General features: G+C 42.5%; 2 protein-coding genes across 4 annotated transcripts; one reads left to right on the plus strand and one right to left on the minus strand.

Moving 5' to 3' along the window:
- The first annotated feature begins 2,204 nt into the window (after positions 1-2,204).
- On the plus strand, positions 2,205-4,921 carry LOC119479981 (growth arrest-specific protein 1). The gene has a single exon (XM_037756030.1). The coding sequence runs from the start codon at positions 2,483-2,485 to the stop codon at positions 3,242-3,244; it is 762 nt and encodes a 253-aa protein (XP_037611958.1). The 5' UTR covers positions 2,205-2,482; the 3' UTR covers positions 3,245-4,921.
- Positions 4,922-10,358: 5,437 nt separating this feature from the next.
- On the minus strand, positions 10,359-26,466 carry ulk3 (unc-51 like kinase 3). 3 transcript variants are annotated; one of them, XM_037759942.1, is made up of 17 exons: positions 26,331-26,466; positions 25,618-25,767; positions 25,213-25,353; positions 24,860-24,980; positions 24,501-24,596; positions 24,139-24,282; positions 23,375-23,457; positions 21,313-21,468; positions 20,988-21,093; positions 20,806-20,846; positions 20,520-20,622; positions 19,194-19,258; positions 18,766-18,844; positions 17,255-17,295; positions 13,885-13,932; positions 13,605-13,668; positions 10,359-11,485 (listed from the first exon to the last, which is right to left on the minus strand). In XM_037759942.1, exons 2-17 carry the CDS (start codon positions 25,720-25,722, stop codon positions 11,469-11,471), a joined length of 1,410 nt encoding a protein of 469 aa, XP_037615870.1. In that variant the 5' UTR covers positions 25,723-25,767; positions 26,331-26,466; the 3' UTR covers positions 10,359-11,468. The 3 variants fall into 3 exon arrangements, 2 of the variants coding, with proteins under 2 accessions (XP_037615870.1, XP_037615876.1); XM_037759948.1 differs by lacking the exon at positions 26,331-26,466 and having other exon boundaries at positions 25,618-26,206; XR_005205429.1 differs by lacking the exons at positions 10,359-11,485; positions 17,255-17,295 and adding an exon at positions 17,377-17,485.
- Between the last annotated feature and the right edge of the window lie 821 nt (positions 26,467-27,287).

Below are 27,287 nucleotides of genomic sequence, written 5' to 3' on the forward strand. Positions count from 1 at the left end.
TTATATAACCTATTCTGGTGTTTCTGTTATTTTGTCCACCTGGACAGTTGGTCTAATGCTAATTCTATGCTTCTTTTAGACACTGAACTGCAGTTTTTACCATCAGCTATCCGTCATATTGTAGTCTCTCCAACAGATCTCAGGTCGAGGCATCCATCTGGTTTCTGTGGAGCTTGTGCAACACTGGCACAGCCTCTCAGTGGGGGCAGACCTGTTAGTTACCATCTGAATGGCAGAAAAGCCTGGGCTGTTGGTAGTTCTCAAGTGTGGAGTGAAAGGGGATAGCTGTAAAATATATTGATGCTGAAACGACCCTCCATTGATAGGCCGCAGTCCGTGGACAATCTTCAGCCTTGGAAAGACACTGGGCCACTGCATGGCCAATCTGACACAATTGGGGTGAAACGGTCCAGAAAATACTATTCTCTCCCATTCTCTCCTCCATCAATCGGGGCTTAAAAACTCTGCAGAATGAGAGGCAGGACTGGGAGTAGGAGGGGGGGGGGGGAGGAAGAGCGACAATTAGCAGAAACCTTTGAGTGCAAACTCTCAACAGGCGAAGCAGTTATCGCAGAGGTTTTCCCCCTGATATGTTTGCGGCTAAAAAGGAACAGATTTGTTTTTTTTCTGCACTGAAAATTGGAGCAGTGAAGTTGCAGATGTGAGCTTCTTGCAAAGGAATGCAACCCCCCCTTTAACCTAACCTCACCCCCACTTTTCACTAGTGTTTTGCCACAAGAGGGACCACACAGATCCTGGATTTCATGCAAGGAAAATCATAAACATTTTTTTTTTTTATCCAGCCTATCTCATCATGTAGTGAGAGGATTCTGTGCGTAAAAGCTGCAGTAGGCCTGCTGGATATGGGTCCCACGGCTGACTCCTCAATGACGACCAATCAGGTGGCCAGGATTGTAAATGAGAGAGAGAGAGAGACAGAGAGAGACAGAGAGAGAGAGAGAGAGAGAGAGAGAGAGGGGGGAAGGAAAAGTTTTCTTTCTTTTTTTCTCCAGAAGGAGGGGTGTTTTGTGGGGGAAATGCTCGGCGGACCGTGAAGCGTAACCAGCAAAAGGAAGAGGGACAAAGACGCACATAGCGGGACAAAATGCGACAGAAGAGAGAAACCTATTCCAACTGAGAAAAAAAACACAACAACATCGGAATGCGTGCATATGGATGTTAACAGTGTTGCAGAGGACAGGAGTCGGAAACCGACAATGGCAATAGAAAGATGAGTTCAAGTGTACAAAGTGAGTTGTGGAGACAATAACTTGTGGTTATAGTGTGGTGCGCTAACTTTTTTGGAGAGCTCTGCAGGATCTGCACCGATTTGCATGGAGCAGCAGACACAGGCTGCAGTCTGGAGGACCCACTTTTGATGCTTCCTGGAATACCCGTTATATACTGCGGCTGTTTCTCTGCTTTCTGCAGCCACGCGCGGTGATTTCTAGGCTCAGCAGGAGGAGACAAACTTAAAAACTCGTGGATCATTTATATAAAAAGATCATTTTCTTGGACTACTAGTTGGTTTGCATGTATGGAATACTTATGAACTCCACACTGTTAAGAATTCCCCAGTAAAATAACAGTAAAGAACTGATGGCAGCAGGGTTGCCTTTATGTTACTGTAAAATTAACATTATTATACTGTCGCTGAAATTTACAGCTTTGTACTGTTAATGAAAAATACTGTTTTTTTTATTTTATTAATTTCACAGTATTTTACAGTTAATTTACTATTTAAAGATACATTATATAGCTGTTTTTCCACCTTTCTTTTACATTATCTTACTGATTTGTTTTAATGCACTATTTAGGTTGTATTTTTTTACATACATTTTAATAAACATTATTTTTTTGCCTAGATGAATAGACTTAGCAGGTTACAGACATAGGAATAGTCACACTAAATACAATTAAAGGCACTTGTTAGGAAAAAGGCTATAATAGACTTGTTGACACTTTTCCCAAAATGTCTGTCTATATCTGGCTACAAGCACAGAATGCAAACCAGAACAACATGTGAGTGAAGAACTGAGCTAATTCACTGATTTTACAATCATGTACAATGTACAAGCCTCACATGAGCAGATCAGGTCCCAGAATTAAAAAAAATACTGCATGAAACTGTTTCTGATGATACTTTAGACAGCTGATCAGCAGTAAAGTGCTGTTTTTTAAAAATGCATTATAGTTCAGTTAAACAACGGACTATGAGCGTAATTTAACAGGTTTTCTTTTGTAATAACAGTAAAGCACTGTTTTTAGCAATAACAGGTTAATACTGTTGAAATCCTGCTGTAAATTAACAGCAATTGTTTACAGTGTGGGATCATTTATATAAAAAGACCATTTTCTTCGACTACTAGTTGCATGTATGGAATACTTATGAACTCCAGTGTGTAAGGCTTCATTGTTCCTGATCCTAATGTGCTGGTGGAGAAAGTGCACGTCACCGAGCTAGAACTCCCATCCAAAAAGCATGAAATGCTGGTGCAGCAGCAGCGCCCTGGCACTTCTCCCATGGGTGCTGGTGGTGGCCTTAGACGCCCAGCTAATCTGCTGGCAGGCGCTCCTGCGGTGCCACGAGGAGCCCGAGTGCGACCTCGCCTACAGCCAATACCTGGCAGCTTGTGAAGGTAACATCAGAGGCACGAGGAGGCAGTGTCCGAGCCACTGCATCAACGCGCTCATCCGGCTCAATCACACCCGCAGCGGGCCGGATTTGGAGACCTGCGACTGCGCGCAAGACCTGGAGTGCATCGGTGCCAAACGCGCCATAGAACCGTGCCTTCCACGCAGACACCCGCACGATGCCGGCGGGATCGGGTGCATGGAGGCCCGGCAGCGGTGCGAGGAGGACAGCGACTGCCACACCTCCCTCACGGCCTACTTGTCGTACTGCGGGCAGCTGTTCAACGGCAGGAAGTGCTCCTCCAAGTGCAAAGCCACCATTCAGCAGATGCTCTTCATCCCCAATGGGGTGCTGCTGAACCGCTGTGTTTGCGATGGGGTGGAGAGGCCTTTCTGTGAAGTGGTGAAGGAGAACATGAGCAAACTTTGTGCCATTGGAGACCACATTGTTATTTCAGACCAGCCTGACGCGGATGACATCTACGAGGATGAAGACTATGACCCTAAACATGACAGAGAGGAGGTGTATACTGATCCTAACTCTGCTTCCCAGAGGTTGCCCAGCTGTGTGACACTCCTGTTTCTTCCTCTAGCATGGATATTGTACTGAGAGTGAAACATTTGTTGGATTTATAAATGACAGCTTGTTCAAGAGTCCAGCTGGAGTTGGAATCAGTGACTTGATCAAATGGTCACTGGCTTGCTGGCACAGGACTCAAACCCAGGTCTGCTGGATACGGGGAGCTATTTTATTCACCCGCAGGCCTCCCTGCCATTCCATTTTAGTTCCAGTGAGCACAGTAGTGATTTGTGTATGCTTTCCACAACCGTACAATTTGCATAGTAATGCTTTTTCATGCACATCTCACTCAGGAAAACCGCTTTGTGATTCAAACGGCAGGAAGTGCTCCTCCAAGTGCAAAGCCACCATTCAGCAGATGCTCTTCATCCCCAATGGCGTGCTGCTGAACCGCTGTGTTTGCGATAGGGTGGAGAGGCCTTTCTGTGAAGTGGTGAAGGAGAACATGAGCAAACTTTGCGCCATTGGAGACCACATTGTTATTTCAGACCAGCCTGATGTGGACGACATCTACGAGGATGAAGATTATGACCCTAAACATGACAGAGAGGAGGTGTATACTGATCATAACTCTGCTTACCAGAGGTTGCCCAGCTGTGTGGCGCTCCTGTTTCTTCCTCTAACATGGATATTGTACTGAGACTGGAACATTTGTTGGATTTATAAATGACAGCTTGTTCAAGAGTCCAGCAGGAGTTGGAATCAGTGTCTTCATCAAATGGCATTGACTTGCTGGTGGCACAGGACTCAAAACCCATGTCTGCTGGATAAGAGAAGCTATTTTATTCACCCGCAGGCCTCCCTACCGTTCCATTTTAAGTTCCAGTGAGCACAGTAGTGATTTGTGTATGCTTTCCACAACCGTACAATTTGCATAGTAATTCTTCTTCATGCACATCTCACTCAGGAAAACCGCTTTGTGATTCAAACGTTCACATATAGATGGCCTTACAGCGCTCTGAGTGAACTTGTTGGCAAATATACTTCCAGGTGATCCAGATGAGAGGAAGTGACCCTACGCCAGACTATTTGTTGCAGGGCATTGCCAAGTTGAGTGCCTTTAAACAGCTCCTGTTTGTTTGGTTTCAATGGTCCTTGGAGTGTGGCTTTATTAAGACCTTAGACAAACATTGGACCCATCCAGTCTCTATTTGCTCTGCTCTCCATTTCGGGGGCCTCCGCATTGTTGCAGCAACCACACTTCAAATATTTGTGGGAACAGTCAAAAGGACAGGCGAGGGTGTGGGATCAAGTGCTGAAATTAACTGAAGCCCTCTCCAGCACTCTGTCTGGGGCCCCTCCCCCCATGTGAGATTGTTTTATTGAACTTTTCCTGAGACACCCCCACCCCCACCCCCCTCTTCCTCCTCTCCACCGCCTGCCCCCTTTCACGCCTTTAAAAGACCCCTGTCTTTATTACTGCTTTCACACGGAGGCAGGAAAAGCTGTCTGTTGCTGGTGCGAATAAGGTCAACATACCATACCTGGAGTTTATCCTCAACACTGCTCATGATGAGAGGTTTACACTGCTTGGCTTTGTTATGCATGGATGGATCTGATTTTAAACAAACTGTGTGATTCGAACGGAAATTGTTGCAATAAGTTTTCTTGAATCAAAGTCATCAAAAAAAGAAAGTACATTTTATGGATATTAAGATGGCCTGACCAAACATCTGTCTTATTGTAACAGCTATTATTGTGTTGCAGCAACAACACAATAATGAACATCGCAATGTCACAACAGGACTATTCACTCGTGAGCAGTAGTCTGGTATGAACGGTCAAACATGGCTTGAATGTATGTTAATTATTTTGCGTCACACAGTGTTTGTTGAAAGGTGCAGTGTGTAGGATTTGGCGACGTCTAGCAGTGTGGTTGCAGATTGCAACCAACCGAGTACCCCTCCACTCACTCACACACCCTTTCCAAGACTGCGGTAACGTGAGCTGCCGAGTGCACAACCATGGTAACATTGTTCGCCTCGCTCAGAGGCCATCCTTACCATAATATCACTACTTTAGGAGCAACGGAAGTCAGACGATGGCTGGCGGTACCACGGTTTTGCACTCTGCAGCTCACGTTACCAACATAAAAACGTGGAAGTCTCTCTCTAGAGCCAGTATTTGGTTTGTCCGTTCTGGGCTACTGTAGAAACATTGCAGATGTGCGGAGGACCCGCTTCCTAAGGGCTCATTCTAAGCAAACGAAAACCCAACGATTCTTAGTTTCAGGTGATTATTCACTAATGGAAACATAGTTATGAATATTATATTCCATTTCTGCTAATAGATCCCCCGAAATGTTACACACTGTTCCTTTAAAGGAGTGTGAATGTTGCCAACTAAACAAGACGTGTATTAGTCTACATGTAGAGCGCTTTTAACACGCAGGATTGTCACTGAGTGCTTTCTAAAGAAATGAACAAATACAGATGAACCTCAAACTAATTAAAACAAAGAGATTGAGTTCAGTTCACGAATGAGCAGCCAACAGGGCTAATGTTACCTGTACCAAGGTCCACACCGACAGCCCAGAGATTGGAACCAGCAGTCTTTCAGTCTCATTTCTTTCATTCACTAGTCCACATTAAGCTGTTTAGGAAAAAGGGAAAGTAAAAGCAATGTTTTTTGTTAGTATTGATCACTTGTAATGAAACTGCCAATTTGTGTCTTTGCCACTTGAAATTGTGTCAAAACTAATCCTTTTGTTCCGTCATGAAGTCTTTAAAAATGTTACTGAATGTTAAATTATGAAGCTAGAATATGAAGAATGTGTATATATTTTACAATTATATGCAGTAATGTAAGCCAGTGTTTGCCCACGGTCACTTACACGCATTCAATACAAACGTATAGCTCAGATTTTGTGCACACAGAGCCTGACATGATTTAGAGTTTTTCATCTCATCTTGTGGGAACGTAGCAGTAAACACTTCAGAGCAGCAGTGTCTTCCATGTGGGAGGGTGAGTTTTATAATAAAATGTTTATGAGCTTAAGTTGTGTAATGATGTGATTTGTCCATAGAGAGATGAAGAAAGAAAGTAAAAAGATCAGTTGCATTTTGAAGACGGGTTTTCCTCTGAGTGCAGTAATACTTCTCCATATTAGATTTACTTATAAAATATGTATACACTGCCTTCGTACGATGCGATATACAGTATCTGAAAGCCCAAAAAGCAAAGGTTATTGTTTAAAAGTGTCATTCTCAAGGCAGCCAAGTGACTCCAGAGTAAGCACTGAATAAGGCTGTGTTTCACTGTCTAATATTTAAGGGATTAGGTCAGTGTAACTGAAACCTGGTGAGGAATTTTAAGTGTCTAGTCGTTGAGCAAACCATCCCCATTGGAGCAAAAAGACAAATGAAGTTTCTACATACAATTTAGGCTCGAGTTGTAATCAGACCACCATGATTTTGAGAGGAGGAAGGCAGATCCAACTGAGCTGATATCAGACAGAAGGACTTCCCAGTATATATTCACTAATGACCAAAACTCTGGGGAACCAACTGTTTCAGAGCAAGCAGCCATTTGGGGCTTGTTCCACACCTCCTTTGGTATTTACACGTCATTAACAAATTGTAAAACAGTCATTTGGCATTTAGGTGCGTGAGTGAGGTGCACACCTGCTCTGCAAATGTAACTTTACTCATGTCCAAAAAGGTACAAAAATGCAGCGGCAAGAGTAGAAAATTAACGAACTGAGAGAAAAATGTGTTTTCAAGGAGAAGAAGGAACCTATTTTATTAAACCTGCGTTCAACCTTTTCGTCAGCTCTTTCCAGTTAATCGCAGCAAAAGAAAAACACGTCTGCCACATAGTTAGTTTAACAGATGGGCTGATCGGGTCAGAGGTGTTTCATTTCTACACATCAACTGCTGCCCCTGTCTTTTGATTAAAAAAAAAAAAAAACGCGTTAGATATTTGTCAGGATGTCCGCATAGGATCGCGTGACAAAATAGACCTACATGTGATGAGTAAATAGAAAAGTTTTGAGTTGCAGGTGGCAGATTTCAACATCTCCAAGGCCTGGAGAGATCTTCTGCACAGCTTCTACTGATTTTTGTGTTTAACCACAGGAATCCTCCAGCACTTCCAACTGTCTATTGTGTCATAACAACAGTGAGATAGAGAAACAAAGCAGGCTACAGTATAGCATGACTCCCTCTAGTTTAGTTAGATTGTCTTTGGTCCAGTAAGTCTTAACCACTGCCATGCATCTTAAAGTCCTCCAACATAATCACCCCGCCCCCTTTTAACCCCCCCTCCACCCACTACCACCACCACCACCACCACCCTGATTCTGGGAGCAAAATCAAAACAAACATGAGCGGAGCAGCCTTGGGGAGCTGAGTGTGTGAAGGGAACAGGGGGATACAGAGGCAGCACTGTGCTGGAGCCCATTTTCTAAATTATCTTTATTCAACATTTCTCTAACAAACCCCCCCCCCCCCCTCCCTCGACCCCCACTTTCTCTTCGCCTGCTCCAAAGTGGGAGTGACCCGGGGATTTAGGAGGCTCTTGTCTCTCGTAGGTACAATGTTCCATTCATGATAGCCATCGAGCCACAGTGAATGGCTGACCTGCTCTCTGTTTTCAGGGCAAGGGGGTGCTGGAGTCAAGGGCACCCAGTTCCTTCAGGTCTAGAACACAGAGACCCCTCTTTAAGGGCGACATTGATGCCAATACGACTTGACCGCTGTCCCGTTAACAGTATCAACAGAGCCAGAGAGACAGAGAGAGGGAGCCTGGAAGGGCCGTAAGTAGTGTTGTTGGAGCTGCAGCAAAATGGAGGCCAATTAAAGCCACAATGCCATAGGTTGTGGTTAGCGAGAGGAGACTGGGGGGGTGTCTTGATGGGTTAAGATTTCCTTTTACAGAATCTCCCTTTCTGGGTTGCATTACTGTTCGGATATTCTCTGCAATTTTCGGGGAGCAATATAAATTGGCAGAACTCCCAGAAACAAGCAACAAAGCAAGCACTAGGGTCAAAATTGCATCCAAAGTTTTCCTGGCAGCAACATGCTCATGTCATGATTAAAGCAATGAAGCTGAGCCAACACCACGGGCACCGTTAGCCAATTAGAGCCCCCCTTTCCCCCTCTCCACAGCACCCGGCGGTTCTCCGTCCTGCTGCTCCAGGACTCTCTGTTCTAACCAGACAGTGTGGGAGTGATTTACACCTGGCAGGCCAGGTGGATGTGATTAAGCAGCTGGTAGGGTAGAAAACAAACATTACTGTGAGTCCTGGGCAGATCTGAAAACCACTTGTTAAACCTCAGGCAACTACAGACACACTCTCTATTTCACTGCTTGTAGAAGAACTATATATTTAAAATGGCAATTCATCGATTATTTACCAAGATTTTGAATTTTTCGTGTATTTTTTGGCCATTTCCAGGCTCTGTACTTTAACGAACTCCTCCTACAGATTCAACCCGATCGACTTCAAATTTGGTCAGTACAGTCTAAAGACCTCTGTCATGAAATGTTGTTAAAAGCTTGAGTTTTTATGAAACGACGTTGACGTGGCGTGGCGGAGAATTTAAAATTTGAAAGACAAACTGTTGTAACTCGACCCAAACTTGACCTACTTCATAGCAGTCCAGGCTTGAGGACATCTACATGGCAATATTGACTCATAGTCATAGCGCCACCTACTGGCAACAGGAAGTCAGCGTTATGTGACAAACATCTGATTTACATGAAATTTACATTGTGTGATCTACACTTGATATAGAGTATCATGTTTAGCGCGTGTTCTCTAGCGGCACATAGTGGACACAGGAAGTGTTGCAGAAATTTGCAATCCGTCATTTCCTGTGCCACTCAATCCACGTAGGATATAACGTCTAACTTGTGCGTGCAGTGTCTGATGGTCACAGTAATGCAGGGCTGCGTCGATCGGCGTCCCGCAAGTACCCCCGACTTGCGTGAAGGTGCGAGGGCCCGATCATCGCTGCTTGCAGCTTTAATTGTCTATTGAGCTACTACTTTGAAGGGGTGCACAAGAGGGATTTAATATTTAATTTCATAAAGTTGAGGGACTCATAAGAAACAAATAATTAAAAAAGAATGGCCAAAATCGAAGCAGCAGAAGCTGAGATATCCTGACCTTTAGTGTGCTCCAAAAACACAGACTCCTACATTTCCCATTATGCACCTCGATAACATCTTTCAGTAGACCCACTGCCTGATAACATACGCATCTGTCAAACGCCACACTTCCAGTTCGCAACATAGGCTTTCTGTTAAATATATTTGTATTGTATATGACATCACTATGTCATCATCAGGGTTATTTTCTCTTGACAAAACTCCTCCAGAGCCACAAAAAACATTATAACTGTTTTCACAGGTTAGGGTAAAGCCAAAGTGGTAGCATAGTGATCTACTGCACGTGTGGAGCGCATTCTCCGAGCTGAAAGTATAAACAGAACTTCTATGCGTCCGTGGTGTACACAGCTGTCCATGTACGCGTCCGTTCAGAGAGTATAATCGAGGCTTTAATGAGACTAAAGACGACAAGTAAACTGATCTTTACGTCTAAAATTGATAGAGTGCACCTTTAAATCCAGCTGACTTTATATTTTCTGCTATTCCTAATCATGGTGGCTCTAATCCAGCTTTCTAAAATGGTTCACTGTTTTTGCTTTTCAGTTTTTTGAGAAGCTTAATTTCCACTTGAGGTCACTTTTGTCTTCTCTGAAGAAAAGTGCAAACAGTATCAGCTAATTGTGAGCAACCAGTAGTGAGAAGTGCTGTGAAATCTATATATCTATCTTTACATGGCAGAAGAGACAAGGGCCATGAAAGGTCAAAAGATAATATGCGTGTAATGAATTCTTCGTGTAATTCCCACAGTTCCTGGAAATTTTCAAAATCATAGTTTTCCAGACTTCCACATGAATCATATAATTATCAAATGTCCTTACTTTCCTGTGCCTGCTGCCTTCCTCTCTCCTCCCCTTGTGGACATGAGCCAGCTGTTTCTGCAGAGCGGCCTTCCAGATGATGACGATGGCGAGGGACCAGCAGCAGCGCTGCTCCCACGGCGGCACATAAATCTTTCCATAGGTCCTGAAAGACGAGCCTTTGCCTTTTGCTGTTGACAAAACCGTCTGAAGGAGTTACAGACTAGAGAGGCTTTGGTGATTGCCATTTTATTTTCCAATGAATTCCTCATTTAATAAATACATAGAATATAAAAATCACAGCTGTATAAACATTCAAATAAAAAACAAAACAACACAGCTGTGTGGAAATTTCGCCAGCAGACATAATTTTGTCCAGTTGCCTTGAAAATTATATTCACAAATATTTGGATATTCAAGCGCCCTACCTGTCTGAAATCAAAACAGTGTGTGAAGACCTACAACGGCGGCTGCCACCGGCTGTTAAGCTTTTTTAGCATTTCACAGAGGCCTAGTTGTGAAGGCTTTGCAACTCACTGTATCCCTCAAATACCCAGCCAGTGCCAAACCTAAGAAAATGCAAGTCTAGTGTAAATAAGGCAGAGGCCGCACCTCTCCAGTTTTCCCCTCATAGTGGTGGAGAGGGCTCCATCAGCGGGGAGAGCATGGTGAGCCTGTGGTTCACCCACAGTAAAGGCAGTGGGGAAGGGAGGGTGAGGGAGTACGGGCATGTTTGCCGAGGCCTCAATATAATATACTTAATACTACAGTTCAAAACTGATGTGGTACTTCTTAACGTCACAGTCCCCATTTGATTGTACTTTCAGGTTTTCACAGTTTTTAGTTGCGCTGCAAATACCGTTGAATGTTTTGCGCCACAATAAACGCAACAGTCTCTGTTTAACTCGTTTACCATGACAGTGTGGTATTGTCATACAAGCTGTCCAGCATTTACATATCAATGGTGTGTCAGGAGGGGGGATTTGAGGCTAAAGCAGTGCAACAACACCGTGTAAAGAGCAGGGAACCTCACATTCACCAGTGTGCAAATCCAAAATTCAAGAGCTACTTTCAGTATTTTACCAGCCAAACTTCTTTTTTTCCCTTAAAAAAGTATAAACACAACCTGCCAAATTATCAACCTTCCAGCAACAACCAAAACATTGACCGCATTTGGCTGGCAACTGTAATATCCCACCCGGACAGCGTTCAGGGTTGGTTAGGATGTGGTGTGATGCAGGTTTGATTTGGCCCCGACAGAGACCTGGTCAGGTGAACGCTCCGTGTCCAATCTGAACACTGACAGGCAGTCTGGTGCTCAGTTCCCACGGTGGCCGTCAAGCTTACTGCAAACAGCAAGCTGAGAAAACACAAATGATAGATGTGAGTTAGGCTTCACTTTTTCAAGATTACAAGACATTGACAATTTTAAATGTACTACTATATTTTAAATAATAAAACTAAAACGACTCTGTGGGATCAGTAACCACATCAGTGCCTTCAGGATTACACAGAATAATATTTAAATTGATATCTCTTCTATACACTACTTTCTCTCAACCTACCCTTTTGACTTCTACTTCAATCACCAATTTCCTAAAACACCATTTGAACAAATTTAATTAAAGAGGACCTCTTATGCTTATTTTAAGGTTCATACTTGTATTTTGGGATTCTACTAGAACATGATCAAAAAATGCTTTATTTTTATCATGCCGCCTGCGCTGCAGCATCTCTTTTTCGCCCTCTGCCTGAAACGCTCTTTCCCCTCCGAAAGGCCCAGTCTGCTCTGATTGGTCAGCTGGCCCTATCTGTTGTGATTGGTCAACCCAACCAAAGTCTTCGGACTGCCCTCCTGCTCCGCTCTAACTAGCTTTGTTTGAGGGCGTGCCAAATTAGCTGCTAGGCAGGTGTTATGCAAATGTGTTACTTGGTGACATCACCATGTTACGGAAAAAAGGCGGGACTTCAAGCAAGACGTTTCAGGCAGTTCAGGAGCAGTGTTTCGGTCGTGTCTAGAAGGTAACCCGCAAATTGAGAAATCTGATCTGAAATCCACAAAAATTCTCCCGAGACTCGCTGCCCGACCTATCCTGACCTTAACTATTCAAGATCAATGCCTAACCTTAACCATCTTGTGAGGGTTTCCCAACTCACGGATTACCTTCTAGACACGACCCATTTTCTGTGGGGGATAGTTCCTCCCTTTGGCGTGGACTTTGGGCTTTGTAACTTTGCAGACCTTTTACATGCACAAAAAAATACATAACACACTAAAGGAAAGGGAGAAAAGCACAAAAGCATAATAGGTCCTCTTTAATATATATGCTGAGTATAAGCATCACACTTTACTAGCCATGGAAATACCTCTGCCTAGAATTGTGAGTCCGCTCCTCTCAGGCTTACACTGATCATGCAGGTCTGTGAGGGTTTAGTGCTCCAGGGGGGCGACGTTGTAACTGGGCCACTGAAACACTGTGTGCAGCTTAACATCTAAAATTGTCTGAGGGTTACAGCGTGATAGTTCTCAGCAAAAAAATGTGCTGCTTGTTTCGGTGTAGTCTAAGGTCACCAGACAGACTTGGGCGTTGCTGCGACCCTTCTCTAGTACAGCTGCTGCTGGATCAGCGCCAGCGAGTACGGCTGACTGTGGTGTGGTTTTATTAAAACAACAGCAGCAGAATAAGAAGCCACGTTCTTTACGAAATTCGAGCGGCCTCCAGAGTCACTGGTGCCCTTCCCCCATCCCCATTTTTTTGATTCATAATTCCCCAGGAATTTCTTGCTGAGAACAGGATATTGTCTGGGCTTTAGGTATCCACTCTCCATCCAGGAACTGAGCCCAGAAAATACTGGGAATTAGGCTGCGTGTATGGGTTACAGCTTGGGAAGTTCAAGTATATTAAAATGGAACTTATATCATTGTTTTTTATCTAATTTAGTAGTTTGTTTATATAGTGAACAGACATAGAAGTTGCAGTATATGAAATGTTACTGCTTTTTATATTAAAGTTTTTAAATGTTGCATTGGTTGGCTTTGATATGTACTGAATAAACGCCGATTCCTAAAATATATGTGAAGCATATTCACATGTGAGTATGTGAAAGGAATGAAGTGTACATGTGTTCTGTTGTTTCTGGTGTTTGTGTGTTCGGAGAGTAACGAAGTCTCAGTTTCACAAGGTAGGCTTTACAAGAGGGCAGAGGACAGAGCAGCCCAGGGCTGCACTGAAATGAAATCAAAGAGCCAGACAGTCCTGTGGGGTGGCCAGCGCAGCAAGAGGATGGCTCATATTTTACTAGTGGAAAAAAACCTTTAATGAAAGGACATTTCATTGCAACTTTAGGCGGCCATTCCTCACTTGACCTCTACCATTTTCCCGTAACAAACCTCCATAAAGTCACTTATCAGCACGGTTCTCAAAAACACACTCTCGTGAGCAGAGGAGCAGTTTATACAACACAGAAAGGAAACTCACAGCTTCTGACGGAGTCCGCAAGAGGTTCTCGATCCAGAGACACGTCCCTCTGAGTTTCCTGCATCTGAAAAATAAACACATGCCTATAATCGCCCAAAACTAATAACCAAAACATGGACATTAAATACAGATATAGGGACTAAAAAGAAGTCCTAATCTTGCCCCTAATCTCTTTTTGAAATCGACCATATTGTGTGTTCTCAGAGGCAAATTTATTCATACAGTCTGAGGACGTGTATCTAATCCTTCAGTTGAGTAAATGAAAGGAATGCATGCTTACCTTGATATGCTTTTTGAGGTATTCAGCTCTGGACATGAGGCTTTTAATCTGGCGAGAGACATCAAATTCGAATAAATGTAATTACAATTTACACTTTCAATGCAAGTGTATGCTCATGCTTTCATATGTACTGTATTGATAATATGTGTTCTACCGATGTTTTTTAGACACGCGTGGTGCGAGGGACGGCAATGTTAGTCGGTCAGTCAACTTTCGTCCTAGGGTGACCTGGGGCCTCATGTATATACGGTGCGCACGTACTAAAATGTTGCGTACGCTGTGTTTCACGCACATGCCCGGATGTATAAAAATCAACATGAGGTGAGAATGTGCGGACCGTGCCGCAAACTCTAGACCAGTTGTGAAAATGTGCGGGCCGTCCAGCAAACTCTGTCATTTGACAGTGCCAAACTACAAAGTACTGAAACTCGCCAAATGTGCCAAAAATATTTTTTCCACTGAACTTACTGAGCTTTGTTTATGATGTGAGGTAAAAAAACACATATTTCTTCACTAGTTTGCGCATAGTGTTTAACATCAGTATTTTCCTGCTATTTAAAGGGTGAATTATTCAGATAGTAAGATACGTCTGCATAGGCAGGTTCACAACGCGCATACACTCTGCTACTTCAAAGTTTGAGGGCCCTCTCCCCCTAAACGACGGCATTTTGAGGCTGATGGATCCGTGCGTTACTCACCTCTCTCTAATGCATTTCCGGACATCTTCTCATTTTGAGATTAATGTTTTTTTGTGTATGGTCCTTGTTTAAAAAAGACTAATAATACTAATTTACTTCCAGGGCCTCTGGCCTACAATAATAATATAATCAGAAGATGATTCTCTACAAAAAACTTTCAATTACCGGATATATTTTCGGAGCCGTGCTCGTTTACTATAAACTGCGGTGTGGTGCAGCAGGAGACAGTATCATTAAGATGCATTGGGACATAAACGCTATGTCAAAATCAGATTTAAGTGATCGGCTCTGCTGATGTGCTTCTTGCCCTGTTATTTTTTGAAAACATTTCATATGGCGCACATGTGCGAGTAGTAACTGCTGTCGTCATATGCTTGAGGGTGCTCTTTACTGTGGTAATCGGTCCTCTGGTGATCATGAAGGTTCTTGGCTGCACCTCATACCTAGTTATATCACCACTATGTCGCAGTATAAAGCAAACCCTCTTGGGCATTACTGCAGTAACATCTGAGGTTCGTAATCACAGGAGACCTAAACTGATGGCTTCCATAATGTCCCTCTAAAACACCAATCTGATGCGGTAAATGATCATTCTGACCACAGGTTTTTAGTATTCAGTCCTGACCCCAACCTTATGTAGCCGCAGCACTTTAATCACCATCCCTTTAATCACAATAAATGTGGAGGAAATCTACATTGGTAGGAGGATGGCTCATGGGACGTATTGATAACTTGCAGAGGTACATCTACTGAAAAAACAGGCCACAGAACAACAGGACCTCACGTATGTTTCGCCATAATGACAATAGATCAAAGCTGTGACTCACTTATGAGAATTTGGGATTTTGAATTACAGCTTTGGTAGGCTAAAGTGTGCTCTAGAGTACATATGAACGCACACGGAGGCCAGTCGTGGAAGCATGTGCTGGCTCTTTTGGGTTCTCGCATTCACACGTGCTTTCTATTGAATCCCCCGCCCCCGCCTCCCTAATGCTGTGTTAGATTATTACAGCCGCATCTGAATTTACTTAAGACAAGCACCCATAAAACTTCAAATAGGGAGGTCTATGAGGCCCACTCAAACCCCCATCACCCTTCTGGGGTTTGTTGGTGAAATACCGGTGTCTGTTGTTGGCTCAATTACAGGCTAAACAATGCACAAAACACAAGAGTTTTGGAGCATTAATGGCAGACATGCACAAGTCGTTGCATGTGTGCGTCAAAGTATAATATCAATGCTACTGCTCAGGGTCTGGATTCCCAAAAGTTACAGCCAGCAAATTTACTGGAACATCCGAAATGTAGGGTTTATTCAAGTATATTCAGGTTGGTGTCCAAAAGCATGTAGTCTACAGGAAAGGTTTTATCAGTGCAACAAGACAAGAGAAAATAAATGGCAGGACTTTGGTGGTTTTTATTAAAGTTCATTATTGTTACTCTGATTTATTTAATTCATTGATTGAGACACAAAAGTCGTTTTGCTGTTTAAACCAACATGTTTTTTTGTAACACGTTACGTAAGTTACCTATGTCTGTTAATTTCAATTTCAACTTTAATTAAATTACGATGATTGTTAATGACTGACAATTAACAAATTTAATCTTTAGTTTAAAACGGGCAGAAGAAACAAGCTGTACATACTGACATAATATCACATTTTAAAGAGGACCCATTATGCGTTTTTCTTTTTTAAATAGTTTTTTTGTGCATGTAAAATGTCTGCAAAATTACAAAGTCTAAAGCCCAGGCCAAAAGGAGTTACTCTCCCCCACAGAAACACTGCTCCTGAACTGCCTGAAACGCCTTGCTTGAAGACCCGCCTTTTCTTCTGTAACGTGGTGATGTCACCAAGTAACACATTTGCATAACACCTGCCTAGCGGCTAGTTTGGCACGCCGTCAAACAAAGCAAGTTAGAGCGGAGCTGGAGCGGAGTCTGAAGAGTTTGGTTCGGTTGACCAATCACAACAGAGTGGGCCACCTGAATATGAGCATAATAGGTCCTCTTTAAGTTAATTTGGCAAACTTGTCAGCAAACAGCTGGTTATTTACACAATATTCAGGGGGTTACTCTCCTTTTAGCTATTTTTTTTTCATTTCCACCATCTTCTGAGGGCAATACCGGACTATTTAGCTGCTAAATGCTCTACTGTGCTCACCAGCTAATCGCTAACTTTGTCTCTCTGCTGTTTGCTGCTGGGCAGGTATCGTACGATTGGTTCGTAGAGCTATTTCGCTGAAAAAAGCTGCGGCCGAAACCAACGATAATGAGAGCAGCAACCAAAACAGTAAAGTTGTGGGCCGTAAAACCAAGCCAATGAGCTGAAAGACGTTATAAAACTTTTTAGAGTTCTTTGATAATTCTCTTGGTTGTCACTACATGTGACTCTTTTCACATACAAGTGGTCATGTGATCCATTGGGGATATAACATTTTTTATTATAGCCGCTTTAAGTGTCCAATTATAAAGTGGACAGTGATCTATGTGTATGTAAGATGATGGATTACGTTATTTGGCCTTTACCGCAAAAAACATGTGCACATGTGTCTGCTAGAAAAAGGCTCATGGGTCATGTGATGGAGCGTCTACTGCGCTAGGTGATCAGCCGAGGGCTCGTTGGAGGTGACAGATGGGTCGTGACTCAACCAGGAGCCGCCTCTCGCCTACTCACCTCGCCGTGCAGCAGCTCTCTCCTGCGGCCCTGGGGTTCGGCTGGCTCACCAAGAGAGAGAGAAAAAAAAAAGATGGGGAGAATAATGAGGAGAGGAAGGGAGGAGAGAGCTACCTAATCACCTTGTTTGTTCAAGAAGAGGTCAACGACTAGATTGGATTTCGCTAGCGTGTAGACTGGGGGCTCAAGGGTGGATTGTAATGTGGGCCGGTGTTTTCGCAGCCAGTCATCCTGGAGGGTAGAGTGACAGAGAGGGAAGAGAGAGAGAGGGGAGGAGGACTCTCTGGTGGCAAGGCATGTTGGGAAGCTGTGCAACAAAGAGCTCTTAGCCAAACAAAGAACCAATGTTTTCTCCCCACAATCCCCCCTGGTGGTATCCGCTGTGCCACACAACGAGGCTCCCTGACACCAGAGAGAGAGGCTGGTTAGGATGGCATGGGATTAGCTGCTGGATCAGTGTATCATATATTACTGATCCACTGACAAGACAAGCTTGTAGCATTTACAATCTGTCAAGTCTTTTAAACGATGAATCTTCAACAGCTCTCGTTCATTAGGGAGATAATAGTTTTTATTTGTTTTCCAGTGTGCAATAACACAAAGAAATGAGAGTGTGCTGTCTGAATGGGAAGCATATGGCAGAGCTCTCATACCACACACAGGGTGCTGGCACCGGGTCTCATCCCGGCTCAAAGCCACATCTGGATCACTCTATCCCACCTCTTCCATTAGGCCGATCTTCCAGATGAGCTCATGAGCCCGGCCTAATGGACGCCAGGCCGCAGAGAGAAAGAGAGTCGCTGGAGTCTCTTCTGTAGCGCCTCTGTCTGTTTGTCTGTCTGTCGCTTATTAAGTGTCCCCGTCTCTCTCCAAGTCTATTGCTTCACTCTGTCTTTCTGTCTTCTCTGTCAGTTTGTCTTTTGCACTTTCTAAATCACGTCGCCGAGTTATTTTCTATTTCTTTGACACTTTCTGTCTTTTTACATCCATCTCTGTTAAAGTATCTGTCTTGTTAAGAGTCTCTGTCTTTGCCTCATTCTCTCTGTTTCCAGTTTAGTATCTCCATATCTTTACTCTCTCTCCAAGTTGTTTTTGTCTCTATTTTGCAGCCTTTCCCTTGAGTATCATTTTCTTTGTTCAGCCTTTTATTGACTTGTCTCAGTTTCTGGCTGTACCATCAACTCTAAATGAACATCTCTCTTAGTCGGCTCATCTAGATCACTTTACATGCCCTTGTATCTGCCTTTCAAAATTACTCCAAGTCTCTCTTATTCTGTTTCTCTAATAACAAATGTGTGCAAACACACACAGCAAGCCTGAGGTCTGAGGTGATGTTTCTGAATGCAGGAACATGAATCAGATGTGGGACTACAATATGGTTATCAACTGCTGTCAAAGTATCCCTAAGCAAGGCACCTTTGCTCCAGTGGAGTGGCTCAGTAGCCAACAGCAGTAAAGGACAGGATAATTGTGTAAAACCATCTTGTTTGGAAAGAAAGGAGTTTATCTACCTGCTAGCGCCAACAGTAGTTCTCCTAAGCACCGCTGGTACACATCCAGAGCCTCGTGATCATCCGATCCACTCTCCTCCTATAATGGAGGATTGAAAATGAGGCAAAACATTGCTTTATATCTGACATCAGAGACACTTGGGCCACCCTCCGTATTGGCATAATTCCGGTATTTCCGTCTGTTCGCATTGCAAAATTTGTTTATTCATTATTGTTCATTTTTTTTTAAAAAGCACACAGAAATATGAAAAAATTGGCACGACTAACACAGTGTCAGTGTTAGATGTGGTTTTGGAAAGCGATCTATGAAAGCGGATTGGTTTGTAGCCTGCTGGTTTGTTTTTTGTCTGTTGTATTACTTCTGCTTCACTCTGCCTTTGTGTGCATCTCTATAGCAGTGGCATCATCCAGCAGTGCCCCCTTCTAACCTTAGCAGTGGCAGCAGAGGCCACCTCCAGAGCAGCCAGCAGTCGCGGTTGGTCTCGAGACATTTCTGGAGTAGAAAGAAGACAGGAAATAATTCTTTGAGTCCTACTGTATATCAGCCTGAACGCACCATCAATGCATTCTACTAGAAAATATGCTATACTTTGTAATCAGCATGCCCCTGCGGTATCTTAAAGGCCCTGACACACGAAGCCAACGGTCGGCCGTCGGGACGTTTGGGGCCGTCGGTGAGCGTCTGTCGCCCTAGCTTTTGGCTCTAGGCTGAACTCGTCAGAGGTTTTTCAGCCAATTCAGCATGTTGAATCGGTGGCGGAGCTCATCGGTGAAAGAAATCACACTGATTGACGGTTAAGCTTAAGCGAATCAGTGCATGAGAAGAGAAACGGACGCGAGGAAAGCAAACAAACGAGTAAAGTCAAGAGGGCACACACAGAAGGCTCTTCTCATTTTTCATGTCATCTGATCGTTCCAATACACGGATATTTTCACAACGACATGGCCATCTGGAATCAAACTAAGTAGTGAGTGAGACTGGTGTGAAAACGGTTGGCAAACGCAGTTTTGTTCCATGTACGTATCATAACAACGACTTGTATATTCGCAGTCCTCGGTCTTCCGATTTCCCCTTTTGAATGACGACTACAGACTACCGCCGCCTGCTGGTGTGGAGAGTTATTTCCTCTCAAGCAGGAGCAGAATGTAGTTGCTAACTGGCCGTCGGCTGTCGTCTTTGCGGTGTGTTCAAGTGCAACTTATCTGCCAAGACAAAGGCGACGTGAAGCGACGTAACAGCCTTCATCAACACTAGTTCTTTGATGTCGGTTTGGTGTGTCTGGGCCTTAAGACTATTGTATAAGTGGACTTGAGATAGTTTGATTTTAAAAGGTTTCACAATATTGATTTAAGGGCAACATGGTAATAGAGCATAAGTGTCCTTGAGCAAAACACCAAATCCCTAAGAGTCACCCTAACTGCCATTCTGTAGCTGAACCTGACCTTTGACCTCTGGGGCAGGGGAAAAGAACATTTAAATTTCCTCAAAGGATTCATTAGAAAGGATCAAACATCTTTGCTATGCAGCAGTTGAATGCATTTTTCCATTACTAAAATAGCACATATTTGAAGATGTATGTACAAGAATAATAATTATACAGGGGAAAAATGACTAAAACCCCATTATTTGATTAAAACCAAGTACAAAAACACACATTGCATTACTCAGGTTGTCTTATCATACAGCTCCTGACCATACTAGGCTAATGCCGATATACAGTGGCCCTGCCTCTGCACTGAGATGTGTTGGTTACCTCGGAGGACATCCCTGGAGGTCCGGGCCTCCTCAAAGCTCAGTCTGTAGTCTGAGGCCACCAGGGCTTTCAGCTCCTCGGCTCTGGATACATACTGGCTGACCTGTGGGAAGTCCTCTTACATTGACTCAACCTAATCATGTCAACCACGCCATATGCTCTCCATCCACACCATATGGTATTCATAGAGGAGAATTCATTCCAAGTGAAAGCCACTGGAGTGTAAAAAAAAAGACCAATTGAAAAAAAGAAAGTAATCCAAATGTAAATGCGAGGAGAGGCCTACCTTCTGCCTGATGGCGTCTTTACGTTGTCGGTCTGTCTCGTCTGGGGAGGGCGGAGAACAGAGATGTTTTGGTTTTACATTTAGTGCGTTTACTTTGCCAGTTTATTGTGGTGGAACAAAGGCAGTGCATTGTTGAAGGGCTTAAGCCACAGACAGGATATGAGAGTAGCTGTTGCTCTTACGGTGAATGGCGGGGACAAAGTGCTCAAGGGCACCGCAGTAAAGAGAGAGCGCAGCGGACCTCTCCCCCTCCTGGTCCTTCTGAACGGCCTGCAGGACCAGCTCTTTCTGAAAAGAGGAAATAGGAACTGGCATCACTAGATGCAAACCGCAGCCACAATTCACCATTGCTTATGCATGCATGCAGAGTCATGCGTGAAGGCACATGTGGGGCAGGCATGAGCACAAACCTACTAACACATCTGTACATGTGCTCAGTTAATCACACACATTATTCATGGTCATCTAGAGTAGACACACACATTCCCTCCCTTCTTATTCTCTCACCGCTTTCGCTAGGCTCTCTGCGCTCGGCATGTGCTCCATATCCATGAAAGGGTGGGTGAAGAACTCGGCGAAGGTGATCCGGGCATCTGGATTTCTCTCCAGCAGCCGCAACAGAAGGTCTCTGCAGTCCTTGGATACCCTGGCCCCAGGAGGGAGCTGGTGCACAAAACATGACCTTATTATGTTGCACTCAATCCACAGGACAGTCCAAGGGAAAAGGACAGCAGATTGTTGCCAGAGACCTTCAGTCTCAGTCAAAAGATGACCTTAAAACTCTCTGTGAATCCCTGGGTAATGGGCCATATGCTAATGCAATCCATTTAGCTCGTGCCTAACGTTTGACACAAGGATTCAAGTGTTTTGAAAGCCCTCCATCATTAAAAGAACAGATATCCTTCACTGCCACAACAATAATTAACATTTGGCTTGTGTATGCAGCAGGCAAATCAGGACAGAGACACCACTATGACTTTTAATTGTCAGTAATCAGTTACGTTTCATTTCAACATATAAAACTCAAGACAAAACTGATCTAATAAGCATTTTAAACCATATTAATTACAGGTGTTTTTACACATATATAATTAATTCAACTTCTAGATGAAACATTAGAATTTTGTGTTTCTCAATGGGTCATAATTGAAAATATTGTAAAGGCCTGTTAACAAACTTTAAAAAAAAAGTCTTTATTTGTATTCCAGATTGTTCCTTTATCTAGGCTTCATTTACATTTTAGATAGTTAACTGGAGATGAGCAATAATAAGTCCTTGTTTCAGCTGAGCATCTCCACGGTCAGTCCTCCTGGAGTGGGATATAGGTATAGTGTGGAAGTATGCCATCTAGTGGTTTAATGGTGAAAATTCACAAAAACTCAATCAGGGAAAATGTGTTTTTAACAAACTTGGGCCTCTTTTGAGTATTAAAAAATTAATTACAAGGATAATATGCTAACAGAGGTGAGTTCAGCCATTAAATACTAGATATTACTCACTACAAGTTCTCTAATTTCCAGGTGATGAGATAATGTATGTATATTTGGATGATTTGGTTTAAAAAAACAAAACGCAGGTTACACCCCAACAGTGTTACTGTTCCGAATCAATCACTGAATGAAATACAGCACGTCATGCACTGACTTTTGATGCACTGGCAAACGGACATTTAGTCATTTTCCCAAAAGAAGCACTTCTCCTTTGCAGATTTCTGTTATTCTAGACATAATACAGTATTTGACATTCGGAGTATGCTCAACATGTGCACCAGTGTGACCAGTGAGTCATTCATATTGTTCAAAAGTATCAAGCTTGAATGCCAATTCTGTGAGACAAGGAGAGGGTGGAGAGATAATCACCTGTCAATGCACAGGGGAGGAGTTTAGAGAGAGGGAGGTTATATAAAAGTTGGGTGACTTCTGTTCAAATCCTTTTGTCTGAGACCATGCTGCCACACCAGTAAGTCTATTTAAATGTTTGTCATGTGTTTCATGATGACCCGATGTGTCATGATGTGTTTTCATTGAAGGCCACAAGCTGAAACACGTTGGTCTCACAAAAGAGTTGTTCTCAATACTTCAAGTGACGCTGAAGTTTTGACCTCTTGAGACTTTTTCCCTTCTGCATGAACCTTGCAAGTAGGTGAAGTTCTGCCAGAAACCCCCAGTTATGCTCTTATGTCCCATAAGTTGTTGCAGCAATTTTTGGGTTGATATCCTTTTTTACACAGATTTGATGCTAAATTTAACCATTTTTACCACTTGAGAATTGTCCAAGGGAATTGTGTAGTTTCATATGATACCAGTATTTTCACTCTAGCCCGCTACAGCCTCAGAAAGACAGTAATGTCGGCCGGGAGTGGGTCTCAAGAGGGTTAATATTCATATCAGTTAGAAGCTCTATGGTCCAGTCAACCTTATACTCTCCAATCAGGCAATAATAATCAACTCGCATCACATGTCAAATTCAGATTATAAAGTATTTTTGTCACATATATTTAAGCAAGGTTGCTGACTGTCTCAGTCAAGCAATTGACTAATGAGAAACACATTTATTGCTCAACACTTACCTCAATAGGTTGGTTACTCCGGATCTTCTCCTCCAATTCAGCGTATGACCTCGATGCAAACGGTGCTCGCCCAAACAGTGCCTCTATATGCACACAAATGATGTTGAGTAGACTATTCCAAAAGGATAATCTGCAGTGATGAAAACTAATGCACCTACTGTACATTAGCTTAGTTTCAGGCAAAGGGTATGCATGCTTCAAATGCTCATACTGGATGAAAACAATTTGTAGTTTTGCTACCTTAAATATCTCTTGCATTAACTTGTCATCGACATGAATGATGTTGGTCTTTTGTGAGAAATTCTTAGTCAACAGTCTGTAAATTAAGTGTGTCTCTTATTTGGCTTGACTGTGACAACAACTCCTCCCATTGTACAATGTTGCTCCACACAGTGCCATTACTGTAGTGTGCTATTGCACAATTACTGTACCACAGTGAAAAGGGGGCAAACCAGGCTGCCATTTTATGATTAATGGCACAATTGTATCTGTGACCTACTCAGCACGCTCTTTTCAAGCCTGCAGGGCCAGTCAACTGATTAGCCTTTTATTGTAGAAGAAGTGATGTTGAGTTGTTGAAAATTAAGGGGGACTTGCGCTACACAGCATAAAACAGTTACACCAGAATCTGTTCATAGGAATACGTTTTGGTCACCTGAATACATAATGTAGCAGCATTACAATAAACTCTCAAGCAGTGTGCAATTCATTATGAGGATATTCCACATTCAAAAGAGATGAAAAGGTGAACACAAAGTACTCACCATAGAGAATAACTCCCACTGACCAGAGATCCACCCTGGAGTCATACTGGCGTCGGCACACCATCTCAGGAGCCATGTAAAGAGGAGAACCTCTCAGGGCACTCTGCTCATCCCACGGCGACATGTACTGGGCAAAACCAAAATCTGAAAGCAAATCAGAGTGTGAAAAAACATGTTCGCTGAGACAGGTTCCAGTGGATGCAATGAATCCCCCTAAAACTGATGTGTTTATAGTGCAAAATGCACAAAGGGGTGTTGTTTGAAGCCACATGTTTAAGTAGAGTTTAATAAGCAAATGAGGCCTGTGCAAATCAATATGTGTTTACTTGATTGTTTGACTGTGTGAAAGGGCATGAGATCACCTGCTAGTTTTAGGACGGAGCCGCTGAGCAGAATGTTCTGAGGTTTCAAGTCCAGGTGAGAGATGTTTCGCTCATGAAGAAACTGGAGGGCACAGGCTGTTTGTGCAGACACACATAGAAATACACAGTGATATTAAACTCAGCCCACATCAAGCAGAAGCCATAAAGTTTGCACTGAGCACAAACTTGTGTCACACAAGAATATACTGTTTATTTCTACAAAAAGAGTTCCAAACAATTTACATGTATGCATGGCTGTCAAACCTCCCTAGATTAAAATAATACTAACTGGTACACAACAAAGAAGCTGATGACATAGAACCAATGCTGATGTGACTTCTTAAAAATGTATAACTCACCTATCTGTTGCAGGAAGCGCCGGGCCACCCTCTCAGGTAAAATTCTGCGACTGCGAATGAAGCGGGAGAGATCGCCGCCAGAACACCACTCCATGATCAGATAAATATTCTCAGCATCCCACTGGTGAAAAAGAAGAATTCAGACAATATATGCATATATACTTTTGGACATTTGTAACCATCTCTACTGGGAGAGTGATGCTTTCCTGCTGTGCCCTAATCAGCATAGCTTGCATGGATGGATACACGCCAGGGCATAGTTTCATTAGCTCTTACGGACTGGAAAATGTATTTATTCACAACACATCCCTTGTACAAGCTACAACAAACCTAAAAGCTACAAATAATCTTACCTGAAAGTCTTTAAGCTGGACTATATGAGGGTGACGCATCGTCTTGAGTATTTCAATCTCTGTGAGCAGGTTTTCTGTCGATGCTCTGTTCAGAGTCTTCTTCGCAACCACCTTCACTGCCACCACCTCTCGACTGTCCCCCTGCAACGTCACAGTCAACAACTAATCTTCAACTTTTGCTTTACAGAGTTTACTGTAGCATGCAAAAGTTGGAGTGCAGAAATCACATTTAATAATGGCTAATATCTTTCACATACATTGCAACATTATTAAGTACGGTAAACAAAGTAAAGTGAAGTACAGGGAAGCTCACTCACAGACCTTGAGTTCAAATAGAAACATGAATGTTGTAGCAATTTTTTAACAAAACATGATGTTTCCCCTGACCCCTTCACTTAAACTCACCTTTCTGTAGGCTTTGTAGACTGTAGCATAGGTACCACTGCCCAGCCGCTCTGTGAGGATGAAGTCGGACAGTTTTGGAGGAGCAAAGCTGGAGGTTGAAGCCATGCTGACGACAGCAGCATCAAATTTTCCCACAATCAGGTCCTGGAATGTAAGATCAATATGTTATTTATACCAAATGAATGGCCTGATCTTCACCTTTCTACAGGGAGGTCAGAGGTCAAGGTCAGCTGCAGAATAAAGATGGTAATCTTTGACCTCAGTGAGACAAAGAGGGGATGCTTTATGGACCTTCTAGTTAAGGAACAGTCTCTCTACTACAAGAGAAAATGAAAGAGAAATAAAGCATAATATGCATTTATCATTTCACCACTGTGATTGTCAATCATTTACAGAGTTTACAGTTCAAAGTTTACAGCATTAGTTTACTGGTTTATAGTCACTTCATGTACCCCGAATACACGCCGAATTTAAAACAGCCTCGTTAAATGTCTTGATCTGTATTCTGACATGCATTTCTCTTCAAAATAAATAAGGAAACTGTAAACAGCCAGTTTGTTGAACTGACTTTGGTGTGCATCAGTTTGGGAGGTGGCAGGCTACAAGTTCTAGCTCGTTAACCTCGCGCATGCTGTGCTGGCAATGTACAGCTGTTCAACCAAAAATAAAACTAGTAGATTTATAAAATAGATATGCAAATAGCTGACACATACCTGTAGGCTAATAGATCCACATCACATGGATGGAAAGTCAATGTTTACATTGCTGACAGGTTTTGGTCGAAGGCTGCTCTGCAGTGATCAGCTGACAATGAAATGTGTTAGAAAAATATGTTACTGCCTCCTAGCGTCGGTACTCCATCACTGCAGAATATCAACCTGTTCAGCAGAAGTATATTTCTGGCTCCCTTGTAGGTCTGACCAAGTACCACCCATACACAGTTATAATATATATGACCTTCGAATTAACTTAAAACATTTTTTTTTCATTATTATTGTTATTATTTACTTATTTATTTATTTATCTCACTTATTATTGTAAGTGTTGGTATTATTATTGATATTATTATCATGACCTCATCATCATTATTATTATTCATATTAATATATATATATATATGTGTATGTGTATATACTGTATTATATATATATTTAACTCATTTATTTATTTTTGTTTTGTTTTTGTTCCCCCTATGCTCTACCCATAAAAGGAAGGATATCTGTATGTGTGTGTGTAGATATGTGTGCATGTGTACAGTATATTTGTTTAAGAGTAGATATATGTTATATATGACCATCTAGCCACATCACACACACACACACACACACACACACACACACATTCTTCAACCTGCTTTTATCACCTTGTATTGTTTTTGTACTAGTAGTAATAGTTATTAATTTAAATTTTATTTTATTTTATTTTTATTTTTATTTTTATTTTTATTTTTATTTTTATTTTTATTTTTTATGTTTTTTAATTTAAATTTTTTAAATTGTATTTATTTTTTTCCTGCCCATCTACTGCTCCACACTCCAGTCCAGTAGGTGTCGGTATTACCTCAAAGCTAAATAAGAATAATAAGAAGAAGTGGTAGTCAATATTAGTAGTAGTAGTAGTAGTTATTAATTTGAATTTTATTTTATTTTTTATTTCTCTAAAGGAGAAGA

The sequence above is a fragment of the Sebastes umbrosus genome, chromosome 2 (genome assembly GCF_015220745.1).
Source record: "Sebastes umbrosus isolate fSebUmb1 chromosome 2, fSebUmb1.pri, whole genome shotgun sequence".
Classification (NCBI taxonomy): domain Eukaryota; kingdom Metazoa; phylum Chordata; class Actinopteri; order Perciformes; family Sebastidae; genus Sebastes; species Sebastes umbrosus.